This window comes from Haemorhous mexicanus, chromosome 8 (assembly GCF_027477595.1).
Source record: "Haemorhous mexicanus isolate bHaeMex1 chromosome 8, bHaeMex1.pri, whole genome shotgun sequence".
In the NCBI taxonomy this organism is placed as follows: domain Eukaryota; kingdom Metazoa; phylum Chordata; class Aves; order Passeriformes; family Fringillidae; genus Haemorhous; species Haemorhous mexicanus.
The window spans coordinates 25,801,029-25,824,667 of record NC_082348.1 but is presented as its reverse complement, the minus strand read 5'-3'; the positions used below and the strand labels follow the sequence as shown (position 1 = coordinate 25,824,667).

At 44.1% G+C, this 23,639-nt stretch overlaps 1 protein-coding gene across 1 annotated transcript in view; it reads left to right on the top strand.

Annotated features, from left to right (window-relative positions):
• Window positions 1–23,639, top strand: part of KLF7 (KLF transcription factor 7) — a 65,640-nt gene that overhangs the window by 7,727 nt on the left and 34,274 nt on the right. The window contains exon 2 of the mRNA XM_059853288.1: window positions 22,749–23,361. Within this exon, the coding sequence (XP_059709271.1) occupies window positions 22,749–23,361 (613 nt within the window). The remainder of the gene's footprint in view (window positions 1–22,748; window positions 23,362–23,639) is intronic.

The window sequence follows — 23,639 nt, the reverse complement described above, 5'->3', positions numbered from 1 at the left end:
TTATTTCCCAGCATTGTGGACCTGAGTGCAAAGCTGGAGTTTAAATCATCCATGGGGTCAACAGCTCATATTCTGCAAGGGATAGAGACGTAGACAGTGACACAGGCAAGCTTGGGAGACAGGGTGATTTGTGGGAAAGGATGCCAAGGAGAAGGACACTGGCTTGTGAGAGGCTCTTCTGAGACATTCCAATTAAAGTCTTGATTTACAAATCCTGCCCTTTAAACCTGTAGCCTCAGAAGGTCAGTTTTAAAGGGATGCTGACATAGGGTTGATGTTTGACCATGAAGGACCTTTGTAAGGTAGCATATTTTGACAGAAACTGCAATCAATGGAAGTATCTCCACCTAGATAGTCCAAAAGGTCTGGAAAGAGGGTTTGTGATTTTTGGACAGGATCATCTGGCCCACCTTCTGCCTTTGTCAATGCAGCCTTCTTCTGGTACCACTGAAGTGACTGGGAATCACAGTGAAAATAAATGTTTATTTAGATTGTGCAGTGAGGAAAAAGGCATGTGTCAGGAGAAGTAAATTAGATTTAAAAAATGCTTTCACTACTAATAGGCTACTATGGTGTTAGGCATTTGGTTTTAATCCTGACTCTTGAGTGGGCAAAGTCCACTTCCATACATAAGGAAAGTTCTTGGGTTTTGAACATTTGCAATTTCTGCTGACTTGCCTTGCTCCAGCCCAGGAGGGGAATCAGCATTGTGCTGAGTTGCTTTGTGCTGGTGGGGGTGAAGTAGGACTGCCTTTAATCGCCTGCCTTTGTTTTCCACCAGGGCTGGAGGGAAAACAAAGGTTCTAGTGATCAAAGGCCACGGTGAAAATTGTTCTTTGGGTGGCAGAGTAGAAGGGGCTGAGAGGTGCTCCTGTCTGCTTGCTTTTTACACCCAAAACACACATCACAGCACTTAGGTGTGAGACCCAGATTTGAGTCACTGCGTGGCTTGATTCAAGTCTGCCCTTACAGATTATATCTTGGTTGTGTGACATTTCAGTGGATTACATGTTGACTCCAAAACGAATATATATTCCAATAAAATATTGGGCAAAAATGTATTTATTTTCTGAGAATGTTTGGTAGAAATCTTTCAATGAATTGCACTTACTAGAATTTCCTGAGGGCCTGGCACTTTTCAGTGCGAGAGACTTAGTTTAGGTGACATCTTCCACTTTGTTGTCAATTTTAGCTTTTCATTTCAGGTCTTGCACCCCTAAAAGTTGATTAATTTTTCTCAGCTATTAGCAATTTGGTTAATCAAAGGTATCCAGACTCTGCATCCTGTGACTGTTGCATCTTTGGAGAACTGCATCCACAGCATTGTGTGATGCCACGAGCAGTATCTGGATACTTCTGGTCTCTTACCTGTGCTCTCCCTTCCTCAGGGCGAGGCGTGGCAAGGCCTGTTGATACACAAGATGCACAAAAGCAGTGCAGTCACAGTGTTCCTTGTCTCCTGGCAGCTGCTGGTGTCTCCTCTCACCTTTGCTCAGCTGCTGCCAGTGAGGTGCTGTGCTACTTTGGAGTCAGTGCAGTTGCCCTGCCTTGGCACCTCTGGCTTACTGCTGGATTCTGGATTGGAGGTGCCCTGCATCCCTGGGTGCAGGGTGGGCTGAGTGGCTCAGGGGCTTTGTTCTTTTCCTGTGCAGTGATTTGAAGTGTGCCAGACCTGCAGAACTTGCTGCCTGCTCTGAGCTGGTGAAAAGTACTAAATAATTCTTGTTGGGGTTGTTTTTTTTTTTTCCCTTTTCTTTCTTTTGGCCTTCCCTGTCAGCCTGGAAAATTTGTGCTGCTTTGAAGAAAACATTTCACTCATCTGCAACCTACTACAGCTGCTGTGTGAGTAATTAAGTATGGAAAGGAGGAAGGCAGAAGGGAGAAGAAAGATGGGATCTAGTATTTCATATGGAAAGCTTCAGGCCAGAAGTGGCTTTGTTTCTGAGACGTGGACGGTGGAGAGGCTGCATTTGCACAGTGGAAAATCAGTGCTAGTGGAAAAAGCCTCCCTCATTAGTGTCTAGATCAGATGGGTATTAACTTCAGTGTCTCTTGTTTTTATTTTTAAATTTGTCTACATTTTAAGGTAATAAGGGAGAAGCAAAGAGCACTGGACTGATTTGAGAATACAGTCAGTTTGGGTAAAATACCTCTTTTCTGGCTCCACCTGATGCTGCTGTCCCAGTTAATTCTGATGGTGTGACAGTCATCCCCCAGTTATTCATAAGCTATGCCAGCACCTCAGGGTGATTGTGATCATCTGAAGGTTGCTGTACATCAGATCCTTGCCAAGGTACGTGTTTCTTCTATTTGTGTTTGCATTTTGATCTCTCACAGTAGTGTTCAGTTATGTTTGTAGGCTTTCCTGGACAATTGAGGAAACTGGGAGCTTGGCTTTGGTGCTGAGAAAGGTCCTTCTGATGTGAGCAGAAGTCTCTGAGAGCTGGTGTTCTAAGAAACCTGTGAAAGAGCAGGGGGGTTTAAGTCAAATAGGGAGAGTAAGGCATGTTTCTGTCTGGTCAGACCAGAGGGAGAAAGCATTTAGAGTTTTGGAGGTCTCCAGTATCTTCGAGGACAATGCAGACTGCTTTAAGTAATGTGACCCAGTGGAAAAGCTTGTAAGCTGCTTTTCTTTCAGGGTTGAGAATTTCAGGGTAAGTGGATGTCACCTGAAGGAGTTTCCTACTTTTGACTGCAGGAAAACAGTGTAGACTTCTCTTACTGGTACTTCTCTTACCTCTCCTGTGTTTTTAAAGTGCAAAGAAAGATTCTTGTAGGCAGAACAGAAGGACCTGGTTTCACCTGAGGGGCTTTTTCAGAGGGAACAAGTCAGTTAAGGTCAATGGGAGCTCTGGTGCTTGTTACATTGGTTACAGATTGAAACCTTCCAGACACAGGCTAAAATACCTGTCTCCAGTGCCTCCTGGATGAAGTTGTGTGCTCAAACCCCCTCAGAATCTGGGGGTTTAAAAGACAGTATGAGGGCCTTGGCACCCCACTGTACTTCTGAGCTGGCTGCAAAGCTCATGCTTTCTCTTCAGGCAGCCTTGATTTCCTGCTCACTCAAGACAGTTTTCTGTTTTTTGGGAGTGATTCCTTTATTAATCTTTCTTGGATGCTGGCAAATAAGTTTCAGGGTGCCCAGTTTAAATACTCTTTACTGAGTGTGCCTAGCTTGTCTTGGGCTTTCTGAGTTCTAGGGGTTTGTTTAAAACATGAATAAACCCCAGCAATTTGAGGGAGAACAGAATTCCAGCGTGGAGTTGCTTTCTGGTGTGAGAGACTTGGTAGACAGGTGACTGTCTGGGTGATTTCCCAGCATTGTTTCTGAGGGCTGAGAAGAATGACAGTAGGAGCACAGAGCTCTACAAAGGCTGCACTGGGACTTCTTTTTCTCACATGAGAAGTGCATTTCTTATAAGAATACATTAGAGGGAGAGCAAAGGAAGCAAGGCGTGGGTGACTTCTTACTCCCAAGTGCTCTAGTGTACGTGATTCCAAGTGCTGAGTGCCCTGGCTGCACACTGAGTGGGTGCTCTAGGTTGAAGGCTTCTCCTCACTGGGACTGTCTCATGTGAATTATTTCATGCAGTGAGTGCTGCCATAGACCATTCAGTCAGTTTTGTTTGAGCAAGCTGCATCTCTGGTCAGGTGATGTTCCAGTATGGTGTAAGATGGGAATTTCCGTCTCATTTCCATTTCTGCAAGTAGAAAAGGTCAAGGAGACCTTTGGCATTCAGTTGTGAATAGTTTTTCTCTTTGTGAATGGAAAGAATAGTATCCACATCACATTGGGGATTTCAGATCAGTCAGCGAGTGCAGATCTGCCAAAGTTACAGTGAATTTACACTGGCCCAGTGTCCACAAAATCACTTGACACCTTTCAGGAGAATAGATTATACAAATCCCAGATCTTGTCAGGACTTGGACTAAATATCAGGATATGGGCAGAAAACAGCACACCCATGTTAATGATTTGATTAAAACAATCTTGCTGCTCCTTAGCTCTCATAAATGTATTTTCACTGGTGTTGGGGAGGAGATATTCTCAAGTGCTGTAATGAGAGAGTAGATTTTTTAAAATATTGCACAACAGGCCACTAAGTTGTGCTGTAGCTATATTGACTTACTCTGTTTTATAGTGAGCATGGCCTTAGGCATCCTATAAATACCTTTTCTCCCCTGACCTTCAGCTAATAAATAATGGAAACTGTACAGAAAGAAATTTTCTTTCCATGAAGGAATGAGAGGTCCTGAGCTGCCCTCTATAAAACTGAAGGTGAAGCATGATTTGTTTTCACTGGTTTTATAAATGAAGAAAATGTGGGTGTGGGAGGGAACTAGAAAATGTCTTTAAGAGCTAAATGTGGCCTCCCCAACAGTGCAAGGTAGGATAATGTCTGGTGTAGTCGGCACAGCTTCCCTCAGGACAGTCATACCCATCTGTGAAATGATGACAGGTGAGAGAAGTCTCTTGAAAGTCTCAATGCATGGATAGAAGGAAGATTTCCATTCTGATTTTTTCCCATTCTGAAGGTTCCCAGACTTTCATATCTAACAGTGGAAACCAACCTGAAAGTGGTTATAAATGGGTGTTCAAGGGAGCTCTGTGCACTTCAGTGAACTGTGTCATCCAGAGGTGAGACTAAATTACCAGAGTGGCCTTTTTTGACATTAAAATCCACTTCTGTACACAAGTCCTTTTTGAGGCCTTTTTGCTCTGTTTTAATGCTGTTGAAATGCTGCAGTATAAAGGTGAGTCATGAAGGGTCCCTCTGTGTGCACACATGGATGGCCAGACACATTTCATTCTGAGAATCCATCACGTGTGTACTGTGTGTCAGGTTGGAAACACGTCTCAGAGGAGAGACCAGGTTCATGGAAGTGGGGTCTTCCTCCTCCTCTGGCTGGAATCCAGCATGAGGCTGGGTCATGTTTTGTCATGTTATGCTATATCATGGGGGGAAAGGACCCATTCACACTGCAGCTTGGTCTCTAAGGTTAGAGAAGGGTCAGAGAAGGCCTTGTGTTCAGCAAGTGGGTTTTACTGGCTAATTTTGAAGGCAGATGAGATTCAAGAGCAGGGTGCACAGGATGAAAAGTGTTTTTGGTCTCTGTCTTTATCCAGCAGCAATAAACTGCATATAAGTAGATCTCACCCAGAAAAAAACAAGCAAATTCTGGGAATTGGCACTGTTAGATCATGAAATTCTGCCCAGGTAGCATTTCTTAATGTATGCCTCAGTGGTGCTTTCCAATGTCCTTTGAAATCCACCTGGTGTGAAGCCTTGTATTCCTTGGAAGCCTGTGCTAAAACCTAATTTAGGGGAGGAATATCTAACAGAGTGTTGTCTTTTGGTGCCCAAGTATTCTCCCTCCCATATTTTCTCTGTTCTCCATGAGCAAGTCCATTGCTTTGTTTGGATTCACTGTGTTCATAGTTTCACAAAGCTGTGATGCTTTTCACCATCTCCATCTATATCACCTATTTCATGGATTTTTAATCTAAATGTGAAATGAGACCCCTGCTCATTGACTGGAGATTACAACTCTGACTGCAGAACAGATGTGATAAATAGTAATAAAAGTGCATGTCCCTTTGAGTTTTGTCATACCTTCCATCTCTCTGTTCCCTCCAGTTTTCATGTGTATCAGATGCTTAGAGTGTGTCCTCGAAGCTATATTGGTCTTCTCTGTGTCTTATCTGTTCTAGGACTCTTGTCAGCCTTACTGGATCTCTGCTTTCTGTTAGGTGTGCATGTTGTGTTGCTGTTTCTTCCATAAATGCATTAATTTCTGTTTTTCCAAATTCAGTCTCAAGGATTTATTTCCTGCCACTATGTGGTTTTCTTTATAAACTGCCTCTTTCTGCTGGCATCACAGAAAAATGTAGCATTTCCTCCTTAAGCCCTTTTCCCTGCTTTTCTTCACAATCAGAGCTTTTTATGAGTTTCCTTAGTTTTCCAATTTGTTTTTATTAAGCATGTTTTTATAACAAGGGCTGTGATCCATCAGAGTAAAGGGAAACAGAAAAATGATGCCAAATTTGTGTTTGTTTGTTTAATGAAACAGACTTTAAATGGGATGAAGTCAAATTGGTGTTGATGACTTGACTTGATCATAGCTGGTTCTAAGTGCTGGCTTTTGAGAGTGAGTCATGAAAGATCTCAGCATTTCAAAGAACCTAAAAGCACAAATATAACTGTGGGGTGGTATTAGTATTGGGAAAAGCTGCTGGGGCTGCTGTGCATTGTTGACCTTTGTTTGGGAAAAAGAATCTGTGTGCTGGTTAGTTAGTTAAACACCACTGACTTTGTGGTTGATGGATGTGGAACAGTGTTTAACCTGGGCCATAGTTAAAGAGTAAAGGCCCCTTGAATTTGGGTGCCCACCCAGCACATCTCTACCCTTCTCTTAACAGAATGACAGAGTAGGTAAGGTCTCTCCACAATCTGTCATCTGGTTATCCAGGGTCATCCTGGAGCACATAGCACAGGACTGTGTCCAGATGGTTGTTGAATATCTCCAGTGAGGGAGGCTCCACAACCCTGAGCTCCCTCAGCCTTTCCTCATAATAGAGATGCTCCAGTTCCTTCATCATCTGTGTTGCCATCCTCTGGACTGGCTCCAGGAGCTCCATGTCTCTCTCGTGCTGAGAAGCCCAGAACTGGGCACAGCACTCCAGATGTGCCTCACCAGGGCTGAGCAGTGGGGCAGGATCACTTCCTGTGACCTGCTGGCAATGCTCTTCCTAATGCACCCCAGGATCCCATTGGCCTTGGCCACAGGGGCTCACTGATGGCTCAGGAACAGCTCATTGTCCACCAGGACCCCCAGGTCCTTTCCCACAGAGCTGCTCCAGCAGGCAATTCCCAGCCTGTGCTGGTGCATGGGATTGTTCTCCCCAGCTACAGGACCTTGCCTTTGTTGAATTTCTGATTGTTCTTCACTGCCCACCTCTCCAGCCTGTCCAGGTCCTTCTAAGGGCTGCACAGCTCTTCAGAAAGGGAGTTGCTCCAACGTGGGCAGGAGCAGCCTGCCTGAAATGCTGTGTGGTCAGTAGTGGGGTCCCACTGTTGTCCCTCTGGAGGGTCCCCCCACTCAAGTGGCCTTGAGCAGTGTGGCTCCCTGCACCCTCGCCAGGCACCTTAAAAGAGGGTTTGCCAAAGCCCCTCCTAAGGCAGAGGAGCCTGCCTGAGCCAGGGGAGGGATAGAAAGGGGACCCATGAACCTCAGCTGCTCCGGGCTGTGAGGTGCTCTCCATTTGCTTGTCAGGACACCCTGGACTCTGGGCCTTCCTGCTGTATTTGTCCACTGTGCTGCTTCACCACCCTTTGAATCAGCTCGGGCTGCTTGCATGCCAAAGAAATGTTTTCCTGGTGTTTCAGAAGATGGGTGATTCCCTTTCTTTCCTGTGTGGAGGGAAGCTGCTGCATGCACAGTCTGCTGGGGTTATCACAAAACAATGGGGCCTCATCAAATAGCAGTGAGACACACAGCTGGCTGCAGGCACCAGGGCTCTCTGGGTTCTTGCTTGGTTCTGCCTCTGTGAAAACTTTTCTCAAAACCAGTAGTCTACCTCCCCTTTATTCTAAAAGCTCCTAAGCTGTGGGTATCTGTGAAGGATTTTTGTGTGGAACATGAGGACTATAAAAAAACAGGTCCTAAGCCATGTGTCATTGCTAATGATTCTGCAGGCCAGTAAAAAGCCAAATATTTTAACAGAAATTGAGGAGTGAAAACAAAGGATCTGCTACAATGAGACATCACATGGCACCATCCTTATGACTTGATCATGTGATTGCACTGGTCTGCGTCCTGGGTGTATTTTTTCATCTAATGATTTCCTGAAAGAGTTGAATATGCAGAAAATTCACTGTCCTCCCAGATGCTAAGCAGAACAAAAGTGGAAGTTCAGAAGTATGAATGACAAAATTGTGGGAAAGCACAAGGTCTCTGCCTAACTCTTACTTCAGTACCAGAACTGTTCTGGCAAGTTTGAGCAGTCTGTAGCAGCAAAAATCCTCAGCAGTTCCTCAATAAGTCAGAGAGCCTGACACCTACAGTCTTGGAAGCAAAACTTGCAAGTTGACTTTTTAAAGATCAAATTTTTCAAGAGCAACGACAGAGCTGTTTCAGCAGAGAAAAATACATGCCCTTTCATCCAAGAGCTGGAGGTTTAGAGCATTCAGATATCTGTTTGATTTGATGGTTGGGCTTTGAACAGATAGGATGCTTCACAGCCATTGTCCTCAGAAAGCAGAGAAGCTGTAGCATGCTGATTTTACAGGCTGGGAAACTGGGACACCCAAGCTCTCAGTTGTTGGAGAGATGAAGTCAAGAGCAGAGCTTGAAAAGGATACCAGCTCCCTGATCTCCATTTTAATTAAATTATTTCTGTAGTTGTCTTCCCTGGCAGTTTGACTGGTGGAATGTGGTCTAGCAGAGGAATTTTTGGCTGCAAAATTTACAGGAATATTTTTCTGGGCCAGATCCTTGCCCAGTGTAAATTAAGATGACTCCACTAGCTGCAATTATGGCACCAGCTATTTACTCCTCCCTCTGAGTATCTGTCCCTGCTGTGCAGACAGTTAGCAGTGTCATATAAGTTGTTCTTTTTCATTTTAGTCTGTCTAGACACTTCTGCAGCACCCCTTTCTGGAAGAACTTTGTTCCAGTAGCTCTAAGCAGCACCACACTTCTCTGGTGAGAAACACTTACCAGACACAATGTGGAGGTGGTCTGGTGTGCTCAAACTCAGCATTTTTAACCTTCATGGTGCAGGGTTGGGATTTGATGGTCTCAGTGGTTTTCGGTGCAGAGGTGGCAGAGGGAAAGAATGGTAGGATTTCTTCCCAGTGAAGAGGGAGTGAGCCTCTTGTTCTCTGGTTTTGACAATGTGTTGTCCCAGATGAGTGCTGGAGAAAGGTGGCTGGTGCAGATGCACCATTCCTGTGGTAGGGGTTTTTTTCCCAGCAGTGGGTGACACCTCTCTTTATGGGTAAGGTCTTTTTCATGGTTTTGAAGGCTATTTGTTGGCCTTTTTTTGTTATTAGTCAGTTCTTCCTCCCGTGCCATTTACTACCACTTAGCCTTTAGCTTCTCTGATACAGTTTGAGTCACCTGGCATATTGGGGTAGAACCTCTCTAGCTTTCTGCAAACTTGTCACCAGGCCCACACAGGACCTAGTTTTTACAAAATTCTCAGATTTGTTGGCTGTGGTTAAGCAGGTGATAGGCTAGGACTGTTTTTCTTTGCCTTCTCATTCTCTTGTCATTCCTGAATTACCAGAACTGTCTATAAATGTGTTTCTCAAGAGCCAAACACAGAAAGGCCACGACTCTGGCTGGGCTCAGGAGCAGCAGCAAGATATATATGTATGTGTCTATCTATATATGTATCTATATATATAGAGATATGCCTTTTTTGCTACTGATACTTCTGCTTGAATCCAAATGCACTTAATTGCTAATTCTCATAATAATTTTAAAATATTTGCTAACCATTAAGTCCTATCTTCTGTTGTTAACCACCTACATTTGTGTCTATACCCAGCCCCCACAGTGGAGGGTATTCATGGCTGCAGAAACAAAAGCCTGAAGATAGAGATCCTAAGTTGTTAAAAACAAAATTTCTTTTTGAGAAAACCATAAAGCACATGCTATTTCTAGGATTCCACCCGAGCTTGATCAATACTAGTGAAGCAGAAAAGCAAAAAAAGCAGCTCCCAAAAAAGCAGCTTCCATGAATATGGGTAAGAGATTCTTTGTGCAGGCTTAATGATTTTGAGAGAGACGTTTCCCCTGTGAATTGTTGTAGGAGTTTGCACCCCTTCCCCCACTCTCAGCAGAGGCAAGAACATATGACTATCCTCATGTAAGGCAGTGCAGTGTAATAATGCTGCTGTATTGATCAAATTGGGCTGCTTTGTCACCAGGGACATATGGGAGGATTTATTCTGACTCCTAAGGCTGTGCCTCCTAAAGTGCATTTTCCAGGCCTTTCACTAGGAAAAGGGTGTGTTGTGCTTGTTGTCTAAGCCTGCAGGAGTAACATTTTCAAAGATTTCATGGTGTCCCATCATCCACTGCCTCTATCACTGCTTCTCACAGGGCTCCCACCTCACTCCCACTCCCAGCTGGATGTGGCTCAAGTTCAAAATTGCATTGTGGCAAGATCCAGTTGTTTGCCCTTGGAGAGTGCCTGGAGGAGCAGCCACTGATTGCTGGAATGTGGATAAACATGGGGTGATGGGAACAGGAGAGGCTTCCTCTTTGCTTAGAAAGCGAGCAAAACCTCAGTAAAAACACAGCACAGAAAGGAAAACATGTGCAGGTTTTATTTCTCCTCCTCTGCCCTCAGCTGATATTCATGACCTTGTTAAAAAGATCAGACTGCTTCAGAGACTGCACGTGGTCATTTTTAAGTGTAGGGAGAAACCGAATGTGGCTTTTATTTTTCCATCTGATAAATTGCCAATTGCAGGTTTTACTTACAGAACACTCTTGAGTAGTCTGAGAAGAACACGATCACCTTGATATTATATTTATGAGTAAAAATGGTATGAGACAAAGAAAGCTCTTAGCTCACATGTAAAGAGTACTTTTAATGCAGTTTTTGCTTCCAGGAATGCACCATTACTCGTGGCAGAGAAGGGACACATTAGCAAGCTTGACAGGAGGACTGAAATGCCTAGGGGTACTCAGGGGCTTGGAGGAGCAATTTGATATCATGCTTCTTTGACAGGTGTCGGGAGCTTGATGCTGGGTAGTGATGGGACATCTGCAGAGCAGGGAAGGGTTAGAGACACTTGAAATGGAGGAAGTCCCTTGAAGCTGTGGTGATGGTCAGAGCACCTCCCAGGTGCTCTGAGGAGAGCCCGTGTGTTCAGAATTGCTGCCATGTATCCTGCAGGGGCTCAGAGTGACAGCAGGTGTGCCTGGAAAATTATCCTGAATGCATGGGCTGCCAGTAGTGCTGGCTATAGCTAAAGAAACACAGTTTGAGTGTGTTTCTGTCTCTCTCTGAGTTCCAGTTCCTGGACTGCAGGATCTGAAGCAGATCACTCCAGCAGCCTAGGCCACCACAAGGCTTTCCCTTGAGCTCTAATTTAATGCAGCTGCTTGGGAAGTGCAACTGCTTGGGAAGTTAAGCACTTGGGAAGCAGAGCTGTTTGGAGGTGAAGCAGCAGAGTACTCCCAGGAGTGTTTCTGTGAAGCAAAGACTCAGCCTGTGGTCTCACATGTGGCTCCTCTCCCACCATAAAGGCTACCTTTGTATGTTTATAACCAAAATAAAATTGCAGTTCCTGAAAGCTGTTATTTGTACTTGGAGGAACATAATGTTTATGTTTGCAATTGCAGGGATTGTACCAAAGCATGGGGACAGAGCTCTGCAGTGTTTGGGATGACAGGAGCTAGCTGCAGACTCCACCTTTGAGGGCTATTAAAAACCAGCTTTAATTACACAGTGTTAATGATAAACAAAATGCCAGGAAGCATTGGCTGTACCATGAGAGGACCCCTCTCCTGCAGCTGGACAGAGGCTGTCCTTCCTCAGTTCCCGGCCATCCCCTTCCTGCAAACCCTGCCAAGGAACCTGGCTGTAGTCTTCCAAGCTGTGACACTGGAGACTTCCATCACAGCTCAGAAAGACAATAGAGGGAAGGAGTGATATAAAGCCAACCCACTAAGGCAGGCTTATCTTGGGAGATGCTGTATGGACTTAAGTAGACTAGAAAAGGGAAACTGGGAAAAATAGGACACTTAAGGTAAACTAGCTACATTTTTTAAATGTCCGAGTTGGAAATACGCCAGGTCACATGTCCTCTGCTGGGCTTATAATGAATACAATGTGTTTCCTCTTTTCCTTGTTGGTAAGTGGGTTTTGTTTGTTTCCTTTTTGGATTGTGGTGGGGGACTGCAGTTCCCTGCAATGCATTTTCAGTAGTGAGCTGGAGCTCTCTATGGTGGTTTAGTGGGTAATGCTGTAGTTCTGTGAACATGACATCTTCCAATTCCTGGCATCATCATCTGGTCCTTTTCCTCTTAGGGAAAGATGCAGTGCTGAGTTTGTTCGGTTTGCTCAAGGAGGATACTTAAGGATGGGGCTGGGGAGCTGAAAGCCATACAGAGAGTATGGCTCTCAGCTGTGTGGGAGCAGGCAGAAGGGATGCCAGGAGCCTTGCCAGTGGAGAGATGCCTTCCTGTGGTATCATCCCTGCAAGGTGTTGCTGAGTGTTGTGCTCAGTGATGCACCTGGAATTATTTTGGACCCTCCCATTTAATTTTAGGGGGAAAGCTGCCTACGCAAACGAGTCGGGGTCTGGTGTTTTCCACCAGTATTCTCCAATACATTCCCAAGGATATTTTTCTAGGAGAAACAGAAGGTTTAAAAGAGAACCTGAGAAGGGACAGTGACTTGCCTTAACTATGAAACTCCTGCCCAAGTAAAGAGTGTTGCTGAGGAAATGCAGTATGAATAAACAAGGAAAGGAAAGAGTGCTGATAGGGGAAGAGAGGTTGAAAATTAGAGCCTCTCTGAGGTCCTGGAGGCAGACAGGTTTCTGAGAAGGGCCTAAACAGGTCCTGTTCCATCCTTGTCCTTCCGGAAGAGTAGAGCTTTTCCTAACCTCTTCCTACTGATGCTTTGTCACAGCACCCAGCCTCTGCTTTCCACCAGCCTACTTAGAGTAACAAAGTACCAACTTTTGGGCCTTTCTGCATTGTAGTCTCTGTGGACTGCTGCAGCGTGCAGGTCTTGTGAAATTATGTCATGATGGCTTATCATGCAGTGACAAAAGACAGGCTTGTGCATAGGAACATCTTGAATTAACCCTGGTGGTTTCTTGGATGCTGGGAAGTCATCCTATCTTCCAGGAATGCCAAAACATTGCATTCCTTCTAGACTATTTTCTGGCTGCTTTGCTATTAATAACTTTGTCCTGAAATAGCACTTTCATATTGCAGCGTATTAAAATCATAACAACTGGGTGGGTGTCCACAGTCAACAGACTGAAGCAAGTGAGCCAGTGTGTGAGCTGTGGTTGTGTCAGTTGGCTCACAGAGGTGTGCTGTCTCTGAGCAGCTGGGGTCTGACCTGCTGAGCTTTCTCAAGTCAGCAAATGGCAGGGCCCTTAACAGGATCTCCTGGCTTCCCGTGCCACGTGCAGCCAGTACCATACGGCCTGCTGGGAGCTGCCACGAGGCTGAGCTGTGATCCTTTCACGGGGAGTGAGCAGTGCCTCATCCGCTTCTGACAGCACACCTTGTGCTGCTAATGATATCCACAAAAGGCTGTGCCAGATCCCCTCTCTTTTTTTGGCTCTAATGCATTTTGGGGATACAGATCTCAGGTGCCTGTGAGCAGCTGCCTGGGTTGCTGCTGAGCATTTCAGCCAACACTGGCAGGCTCTTAACCAGTGTGCTCTCACAGATTGCTGTTAAAGAGGACCATGGTGCTTTTATCAGGGTGTGTAACAGCCTGAGTCCACTGCTTGTGAGATTTTGAGGCTGATCAAAATCCCTGGTGGCTAAGGGTTTTGGAACAAGAGCCTTGGCAGAACAGTGTAGAAATGAAAAGCAATGGAAAAACACCTTTGACTGTAATGTAGTATCCTTTGGAAGGCACCAGGCTTTAAAGTGAGATGCACATTTACCTGCAATGGGACATTCTAGCATGGAGGCTGTTGTTTCTGTGCACAGATGATGAAAACTCTGGCCTAGAAGTGGCAGAAGCCAGTTTGTGAATACCTCTTACAGAGGACTCAAATTTTAAAAAAAGAGAGAGACAAGAAACAAATCCAAGCATCAGGATGTCTGAGAGTTGTTGTTTTTAAATTCTTCCTATTTTTCCACTTAGGTCACACTGTCCTTAATAAAGTAGACAAGATTTGTAATAGAAAATAACCATCTCCAGCCATCAAAAAACATGTTGAATTCTTTTTAATGTAAGCCACAGAGTTAAGTGGTGCTAATCAAGAGCAGCATTTCATGGATTTTGAGTGTTGGCAAGGTCCCAAGCTGATGTAAACAGGAACCATGAAATCGGGGCTGCTCTGTGCTGATTTACCCCAACTGAAAATCCGGTTGTGCTTTCCATCACTTTGTTTCTAGTCTGAATTTTTTTTTTCTTGGTGCAACAGCAAAACTCAAGTCTCTTGTCTTCTCTTTTCCTTGCCCCGATTGGCATATTTATCACAGTAGCACATGCATCTTCTTGCTCTTGTAAGATAACAAATTGCCCAAATGATTAGAAGGAAATCAAAGAAAAAGGCAGCAAATGACTTTTTGTAAATGCACTTGGACAGTTGCTGTGGTCCCAATAAAGTCTAAACTTCAGGCAAACTGCTCCCCACATGGCTCGAGCAGGCTTTGGTCCTATATGTTTATTATCGTTGAGAAATGGTGTAAATGCTCTTTTATTCTTTTTTGTTCTGCCCTTATTCTCCAACGCATTCCCCTCCTGCTTCCTGTTTCCCAGACAGGTCCCCACCTCTTCCTCCCCACAGCCAAAAATAATACAAAAGGGAACATACAAAAGATTTTTTGAGCCCTGAGATGTGATAATGAATGGGCAGGGTAGACACAGTAGTCCCAGCACAAAAATGTTGATCACGCAAAGTCAGGGTGAGGAATTGCACGTTTGGGGTTAGGAATTCAGTGTTATGCATCCTCTTGTTTAATATATTTTTAGGTCAGAGCAGACGAGATGACTCACAACCCAGGACTCTTAGGAAACGTGTGTGTACTGAGTGTATTGATCACATCTCCAGGTTTGGTTTAATAAGCTAATTGTGACAGACTGTGCTTATGAATGTGCTGTTGCCTGAGAGTGAGGGAATGCAACTGCTGTGTACGTTTGTGTCAGCTGTTGAGAAAGAAATGTTAAGATACATCTGGATGTTAATAAAATGTCTCCAAAGAATACATTTTTTCATTCATGAACCTAACCAGAGTAATTACAAGGAATCCAATTCTGCTGTGTAACCCCATTGCAATACTTTCTAAGGATGAATCTTAATTGAGGATTGAGACCTAAAATATTGCTCTGCTTCGTACATTCCACAGTCGTCAGCATTTGCTCTTGTGTATCCATTTCCTGTGAGAAGTTTACCACACTCTGGGGCATGCTTTGAACCTGATCCTTTGATTTCAGTGGGAGCTAGGATTGACAATTCAAGGAACTAATTGTGTTTTTTTTGCTGTTTATAATGCGAAACCAAAGCTGCATCCAAACTGGATGACAACAGGTTAAATACAGGCTTGATGAAGTTTAGAGAAAAGTTTGCAGTGAGGGCCACTAGCCAGCTCGCTGAAAGCCATCCAAGGTTGTTATATAAATAAATGCTCTATTCAGAAACATTTTGAAACATTCTTACTTTATATATAATTTTTCAAATGGTCATTGTATGGCTGCTTGCTGTCTTGACTGTATGGCAGCATGCAGGTGGTGTGCCAGCACACATGGCTTTTATCATATTTTGATACCAGCACAATAGAGTGCTCGCACTTTTGAATTCTTGATTTGGCTATCCTTAATCCTTTGCTGACATTGATGCTATTTTTTGTTGTTGTGACTGATCGCAGATATTTTTTCTGTCTTTATTAAATGGTCAAAAAAAACCCAACAAAAGCCCTCCAAAGCCCTGGTTCAGTGTTTGCAGATTTCTTTCATCCTTTTTTTTTTTCCCTATCTAGATGCCTATCAAATTCAGCCATGCTTAGCTGCAGTCCTTTGTTCACTATCTCATAACCAGTGCACTGCCATTCTCTATGCTTAAGGCCCAAATACCACAGATTTTTATTGAAAAAATTCAGCTTGTCCGTTCAAAAGAATATTAGTTAGATAAAGATGTGTTTCATTATCACCAAGTTAGGGAGCAAAGCCTGATTTTTACTCCTTGGTTAGAGTTATGGGTTCAGACTTTTTTCCTATTTGAGACATTTGTTACCTCCCATTTCTGCTGATGAAAATTGGTAATTTCTGGTAATGTTGATTTTGATCTTTTGATCTTTAGAATCTGATCACAATCTTTGATGACCCTGGTTACATCATGCCCCAGAGCAAAAGGAAAATGAGTCATGTTTATATGAAAGTAGTGATTCTGTCCTTTATTTCCACATTTTTACTTTAAAATTATCTTTGCTGAATGCAATTGAGGCTTCTGATTTCAGCATTTCTAACACTCTGAAGAAGCATAAGAGGAGAAGATCCAGGGAGAAAGCCATCTGGGTCATGGTAGGAGAGTTTATTGAGAGTGCTGTTGTGCATGAATAACAGTGAAAGGGCTGGTTTGGCTAAATACACTTCCTCAACGGTTCATTCTTTGGGCTGAGACCAAGAGGGAAAATGGGCACAGGCCATTATTGTATTGAAGAAATTAGCAAACAGAGACTTCAATCCTGTTTAGGGGAGTCAAGAATTAATAGACTTGTCCATTTCAGACTGGTGGCTGGTGTGACGGTGTTAGGGAGGACTGGCCTGATGCCTCAGGCGTATGTTGAAGTTACCACAGGAAAACAAGTCTTTGCATATTATATGATCTTTCTTTGCTGGCTGTGCCTGTGCCTGTTTTTTGCACCTGGCAAAAGCCTGTTTAGCATCCAGTTAACTTGATTTCCTTAGTATATACAAGGGATTAGGAACATGCATACAAACATGTACTGGAAGTCAGCTGTCAATAAGTATCTTATTGTGGTACCTGAAAAGTGGTTTTAGCTCTCTTTTTTTTCAATGAAGCATGTAACACAAAGGCAAGATGTGCTTGACATGTGACTAGTTTTGTCTTAAAACCTTTGCAATAGAAATTATTTGCTATTGCCTGAAACTTTACTTATATACTTTCATTTCAGGCTGCAGTTTTCCATTTTTCCCAAGTGTATTTTACAAAACTACTTATTTTAATACTAAAACTCTGTTTATTTTATTCTGTCTCAAATGTTAAGCTTCTGATGTGCTGCAGCTTTTTCATGACTAGCAACTGCCCAGTAAAAGTTGCCAAGAGGAAAAGCTGGAGGTTTTGGCAGCTGGGTGGGAACAGATGACAATCTTGGAATAGATGGGCAAGAGTATTGGGCTTTGTTGTTGTTGTTCAGGAAGTAATGAAGGCCTTTGGCAGTGGGAAGATCCATCGTTCAAATCTTGTTTTAGGGTTAAGGATGAAAAATAGCACAGCATTTCAGGGGAGGAAGGTAAGTTTTGAATCTTTTATTCCTCTTAACTTCAGGGCTGCCCCACAACATCCAGTTCAATTTCTGCCTGTGCTATCAGCAATGCAAGTGTCAGTGTCACTCAGAACTTTTGCTGCTTTGGTGCACAATGAAACACTGATACTGGGCACTGGTGCCACTGTTTGCTCTGAGCCTGAGTGAACAGTGATGACACTGACCTTACTGTTACTGTTTTGGGTTGTCTTCAGTTGGAGACAGTTTCTACTCCAATGCAGTCTTGTTATTTTCACTGTTTTTTTACAGATGAGGCCCCTTTTTTACATGCCAGTGGAAAGCAGTGGGGTCATGGTGGAAGTTGAAATTTGACCTTTGGTATTGCATGTGTAACTCTGCTTTGCTTGTGTAAATTACAAAGAGAATCCTTTCGAGTATTGTAAACAGACTTGGTAGATCAGACTTGCTTGTCAGCCACATTAGACATTTTCATTTTCTGTCACAGCCTGATCTAAGTATCCAGCTTCCTAATTAGGTTTTGGATAACTTCCAAGTTCAGTGCTTGATGTCCAATTATATCTGCAGTAAAATGGCACTTAGAAGTAACTAGCACTTCCAGATAGGAACTTCTGATGATCTGCTTGAAAAATTCAGAATCAAGACATTATAAAATACTTCAGCATCAATAAAACAGAGGAAGCCAATGAACATATTGATACAGTGCCTTCCCTGATGTTCTGTCCTCAAATTATTATAAGTGTTTGAATTCTTTTTTTACCCTTGACAGAAATTTACTGTTGCCATATTGTCCTATCTTTACCTGTGCAAAGCACCCAGAAGTTTGAGTGCTTTAAAGGTTTCACAGCATGGGCAGGTGCTTCTCAAGTGACCTGTTATTTTTCAAAAGTCTGTATGGATGGGTGAAATTCCAATACATAACATGGCTGTCAACCAAGACTAGTTCTTTGCATTTCATTGGAGCAAGTTTAGATTTATACCCTGAGAACTAGGAGTATATTTTGGTTCATCAGGTGGAATTAGGTTTTCCAGAGCTGTCTGGACCCGAACCTAGATTCCAAACTTGTGTCCCTGCAAAAGCTCCTGGCCTGTCATTCTCTAGAGGGGAGAGATACTGCCTTGAGGCTTGGCACATTGATAATGCTGGTGGTCCCAGCTAGAACCTTCCTTCTGGTTCCTCTCTGGGGGAGAGAGATGAAGTCAAATATCGGCATCATGAGTGGTGACTCCAGTTCCTTCATGTCTGGATTTTGAATGTTCTGGGTCAACTTTACCCTGGATAGCTGATAGACACCTTAAAATACAGACTCTGAACCAAATCAAGTATCTGCAAGTCTGGGAGGGATTGCAGAGTCTGAGGTTTGTCTTCTTGTTGCAGTTAGTGGCAAAACTATTTTGATTTCTGCTGGCCATAGAGTTAGGTGAGTACTAAGCTCTGCTGAAAATGGTACACATGTATCACATCTCTGCTGCCAGGGGCTCACACTGGATTTCTCCTGTGTTGTATTTCATAGTGGTGAGCATACTCAATGTGTTTCATAAATAATCTTTACTTTCAGTAAATGAGCTTTAGAGGTAAGAATCCAACTTGATTAGAGCTCATACCTTTCTCAATTGACAAATGTACTGAGCACTGAATTTTCCTGGACCAGTGCTACTGCAAACTCTGAAAGGACTAACAAGAAGTAGGTCCTTAGCAGGCATAGGACTGCTCTACAGTGGCTGTCTTGTACTGTGTGAAGGATCTGGTACTGCACATGGAAGTGTCACAGTGTGCAGGTCATGTGTATTCTGCCACTACATGTGCCCCAGAGGACTTGGATGATAGTCTAATATGGGGAGCAAAGAGATGTTTTGAGTTACTGGGAGGGAACACACAGCATTTCTTGCAGGTGATGGAAATGTTCCTCTGCTGGGGAAGTGAGGCTTTTGCAATTGTATCTGAAACTGAAAAATCAGACGAAGGCCCTGACAGGATTGTCCACATGCCAAACTGTTGGCCTTTTCTATCTGGCTGACTTCAAGTATGTGGGGGTCTCACAAAGTCACATCCTATTATTTATCAGCCATGAATCATCATTTCTTTTAACTAGTTAAATTGAGGAGCAAGGTGCAAGGAGAATGACCCTCATTAATCAGGGCAGATGGGTTGAATTAGTGGTCACAGTTTTTGTCCGTAGCCAGTGGAACTGGCTTGACAGCCAATAGCAGTCTTATGAATCTTCTTTTGTTCCTGGAGGGAGCCATCTTCTTCTTCCCTTTGCAATTTTTAAAGTCTTTATTGCTGTGTATTGTCCAGGCACTGGATAAAAAGTTTAATACCCACCACGTTGCCTGCAGTGTAGCAACTAAAGGGTAGTGGGGCTTCCTGTCCCGTGTGGCAGACTCCATCTTTACACAAAGCTCCCTCTCTTGCACGAGTGGTGAGGAGGAGCTGGATGTCCAGCAGAACTTTGATAAGAGCATGACAAGAGCAGCTCACTCCTGTCTGAGATATTCTTGAACTATTTTCCTACCAGGCTGGTAGTGGAAGTGGAGATCTGTAGGGATTCACCATCATCTGAATTCAGCAGTTTGGGTTTTGCATCTCTGTAGATAGTGGTCCTGCTCCTCCCACAAAAAAAAAAAAAAAAAAAAAATCCAAAACAAAACAACAACAGCAACAAAAGACCCCCAGTAGCTTTTGATGTGCTCAGTGGCATATAGCTTTGTGGGAATGATGACCAAAGAACTTTTCTGCCCCTCCTGGTGGTCCAGCAGCCTGGAGTGGGGACCTTGGTGGTCTCAGCCTGACTGGTTTTTCCAGGTCAGTGCTCAAGGCAAGGTGGTGGGCTTAGCTGGCCTAAAAATTGTCATGCCAGGGAAAGGAGTGAAGAAAGCAGGCTGGTTTCTTAACCCTTCCTCACCACTCCCTGGGAGATTGGGACCACAAGAAGAGAAGGTCGCATAAGGTACTTGGAATAAGCTGGGAAGTGCATATGGGGAAAGGTTCTTTGTTTCTGCCACCAAAAAAAGGTGCAGCAGCAGGTAGGGCCCTGGTGGGAGGTAAGGGAGGGGCTGTGGCCGTAGCCCCTCGCCAGGCTTTGTCTGCCATGCAGATTAGGTGCAGGGCTTTTCTGGCTCAGCAGTTGCTAGGCTCTTCCCTGCTATTGACTTGGTGGAGAGGCTGAGGGGGGTGGGTGGGAGGGACCATTACATTGTTTCTTTGAGTTGGTTTTCTCCCCCCTTCTATGGGGAGATGGGCTTGATCCTCTGGTTTTGGATTTCAGAGGCAGAAGGCAAGACATGACCAGCTGGTGTCTTGAAATGGCACAGGTGCAGTGGCTGCGGGAGGGGGGAGCCAGGAATAATTACAGGTTTGTGAAGCATCAGGCTCTGCCTGAAAAGGGCTCATCGAGAAACCGCTCTTTATGGAAAATTAATGGTGAAGCTGGAAAAACTGTCAGGCCCACTATTGTTGTCATGGGGTAGTGATGCCTTAAAGGAGCAGCACCTCCTGCTCGCCTCCCCTCCATGGGCAGCCCAGAGCTGGCATGCAGCTTTCTGATCCCACAGCAATTGAAATTTCATGTCACTGTCATCAGATTTAATGGCCTTGAGTCCTTGTCTCTTCTCCCTGCTGCTGCCCTCCCCCTTTCCACCCCTAATTTGTGATTATGCTTGCTCTTTCCTTTGGAAGCCTTTTATTTATTTGGCCCCTAAACCTGTTTCTGCCCCATTGGATGAAGGCTAAGTGGACCAGAAAGCCCAAATTACATGATGTGAAGAACTCAAAAGCGTTGCCTCTCCTTGTGGTGGGGGTTATTACTGAAAGACTATGTGGCATGTTGGAAAGCTTCTCCCAGAACCCATTAGGATTCATCTGGGGAGAGACCAGACTCCCAGCTAAAACTATCTCTCATAGTCCCAGAAATGCACCTTATAATGAAAACAGAAAGGTTGCTAAGGCAAGTACAATTGATTGTGTCCCACGCCCAGGGCTGTGTACAGACAGTCTCATACCTCTGAATATAACATACATGCTAAAGTATAGCATGTCTCACCTGCAGATATTCTGTTCTGTTGCTTTTTGTCCATCTCTACAGCTCAGATCTATAATCAGCTGTTATTTAAAAAAGAAACAACAGTGTGGCAGATTTTGTGGTGAACTTGAAAGTCATCCCACCACATTGTATCTGCAACCAGCAGTGTTGTTTAGTGGGAGCTTTGAAAGTAATAATCTCAAATTACCTGCCAGTTCCTAGAGAGCTGTCAGTGGGGCCTCCTTTCATTCCTGTTGATGGGACCTTTGTACTCAGAAGGCAGAAGTCTCTGTCTCTCCTCTGGTCATATGAGCTTTTATTTCTTGATCAGAGGCTGGACTCTCCAGATCGAGATGTAGTTGGGTCACCAGCTCCCATAGATTAAAAATTTTTGACTAAAACCCCTTTCTTAATATTGGTAGAAGTGTTCTCTGAGGAGTAGTTTTTAGAGGTTTCTAAAATGTATTAGTTAGAATGTCTCTTTCTCCAAGCCCTGTGAAATCACAGTGGTGGTATTAAACCAGCTATCCTTTCAAGCTGCAAGAAATGAAAAACAGTGCTAATAAACTCCATTAAAAGCTCCTGAAACTACGGCAAATTATTCTCTATAAACAATAAAAGTTTTTCATGTTGGCTGTGGAGGACACTGGGGGCAGTGCTTTGGTGGCTGAAGGCTTTATTGGGGCAAGCTCAGGACCCTTCATAATAAGGCACATTCATGTAGGAGGTTCATCCCTGATGATGATCACAGTGCTGATGATCACTGCTGTGGAGGTGAGGAGCACATTTTTATGTGACAGCCTCTTTGAAACTTCACCTACTTTTTAACAAAGGGGTGAGTGTGTGTTTGTGTGCAAGCCTGGCGTCCTGGACACAGGAAGCTCAATTTGACCAGATGTACCAAAACTCCCTCTAAAACTGACAGTAGATAGTTTTTGGGTTTTTTTCTGTCACCTTTCCTTCTCTCAGGCCCTTTAAACAAGCTGTGGTTTCACTGGAAGCTTTTCTACCTCCTATCTTGAAACGTCACACTTCAGAGTTGTGTTGTTTAAGGAAGATTAGGCCTCAACCAACTACACTGAGTTAAATTTGGAGAGAAAGTTAATATTTGCGAAGGAAGAGGAAGCAGTTATTTGGAGAGGTGACTTTTTTGTTTGCACGTGCCAAATTATGAGTCTATGAGGATAGTTTCATATGAAAGTGACAGATTATGCTTTAAATTGGGAAGGCCCTTGGTGCCCATGGAACAATGTACAGACTTTAGTGAAAATGTAGTGGATACTTTCTTCACAGTTGTATCTTCACTTCTAGTATAAGACCTGCTACCATTAGTGGGTAATCCTAAGCTATCTCTGAGCAGCCTCAAACAAGTGCCAAATCTTCCTGTCTCCCAGTGTGTGACCATCTCAGCAGAAGATGTTGCTGTTGATGAGTGCTGTCTTGGAATGCCTCTGGACCATGTCCTGCCCTGGGTGGCAGCTATGCTGTCATCTCTCTCTAACAGCGCTTTCTCTCCCTCCCATCTCCCTTTCCCTTCTGCAGACATGCCTGGAGTTGGAGCGATACCTTCAGACTGAACCACGGAAGATCTCTGAGACCTTTGGTGAGGATTTGGACTGCTTCCTTCACGCCTCCTCAGCCCCAGATGCAGAGGACAATGTACGACGGCTGGACCCCATCCTTTTACCAGTGGAGACGAGTACCTGTGACAAAAGCGCCAACATGGACATTATCCTCTCCCGTGACAAACTGCTGTCTGAGACGTGCCTCAGCTCGCAGTCCACCAGCTCTTCCACAGAAGGCTACACAGCCGTCAACCAGGCCCAGCTCAATGCAGTGACCTCATTAACTCCCCCTTCCTCTCCGGAGCTCAGCCGCCACCTCGTCAAAACCCCACAGACTCTCTCAGCAGTGGATGGCACAGTGACGTTGAAACTGGTAGCCAAGAAAACTTCACTCAGCTCTGTGAAAGTGGGTGTAGCAACAGCGACTGCGGGGACAATAAAAAGTGGGCAAAGTGACAGTGAGCAAGGAGGTACAGGGACAGAAGCATCCCCAGAAAACAAGAAGAGGGTTCATCGCTGTCAATTTAATGGGTGCCGGAAAGTTTATACAAAGAGCTCCCACTTAAAGGCTCACCAGAGGACTCATACAGGTACTTAATGTAGGGTGCTTCTCTCATCTTGTCCTGCCACCTACCCGTAACCATCTCTTTTTATTCTCATTTAGAAAAGAAAAAAAAAATTCTCTTCTGAAAGTCCAAGCTTCTGTCTATGAAACAGGGCAGTGGAAAATATGGTAGTCCGGCAAATGTACCAATATTCAATAGAACAGAGGAGTTCACCATCTACCATTAACCTGTTGGGATTTCATATGTCTGATGGGGCTTGATGCAGAGTAATTTTAGGATACCCAAGGGACGTAGATGTATCA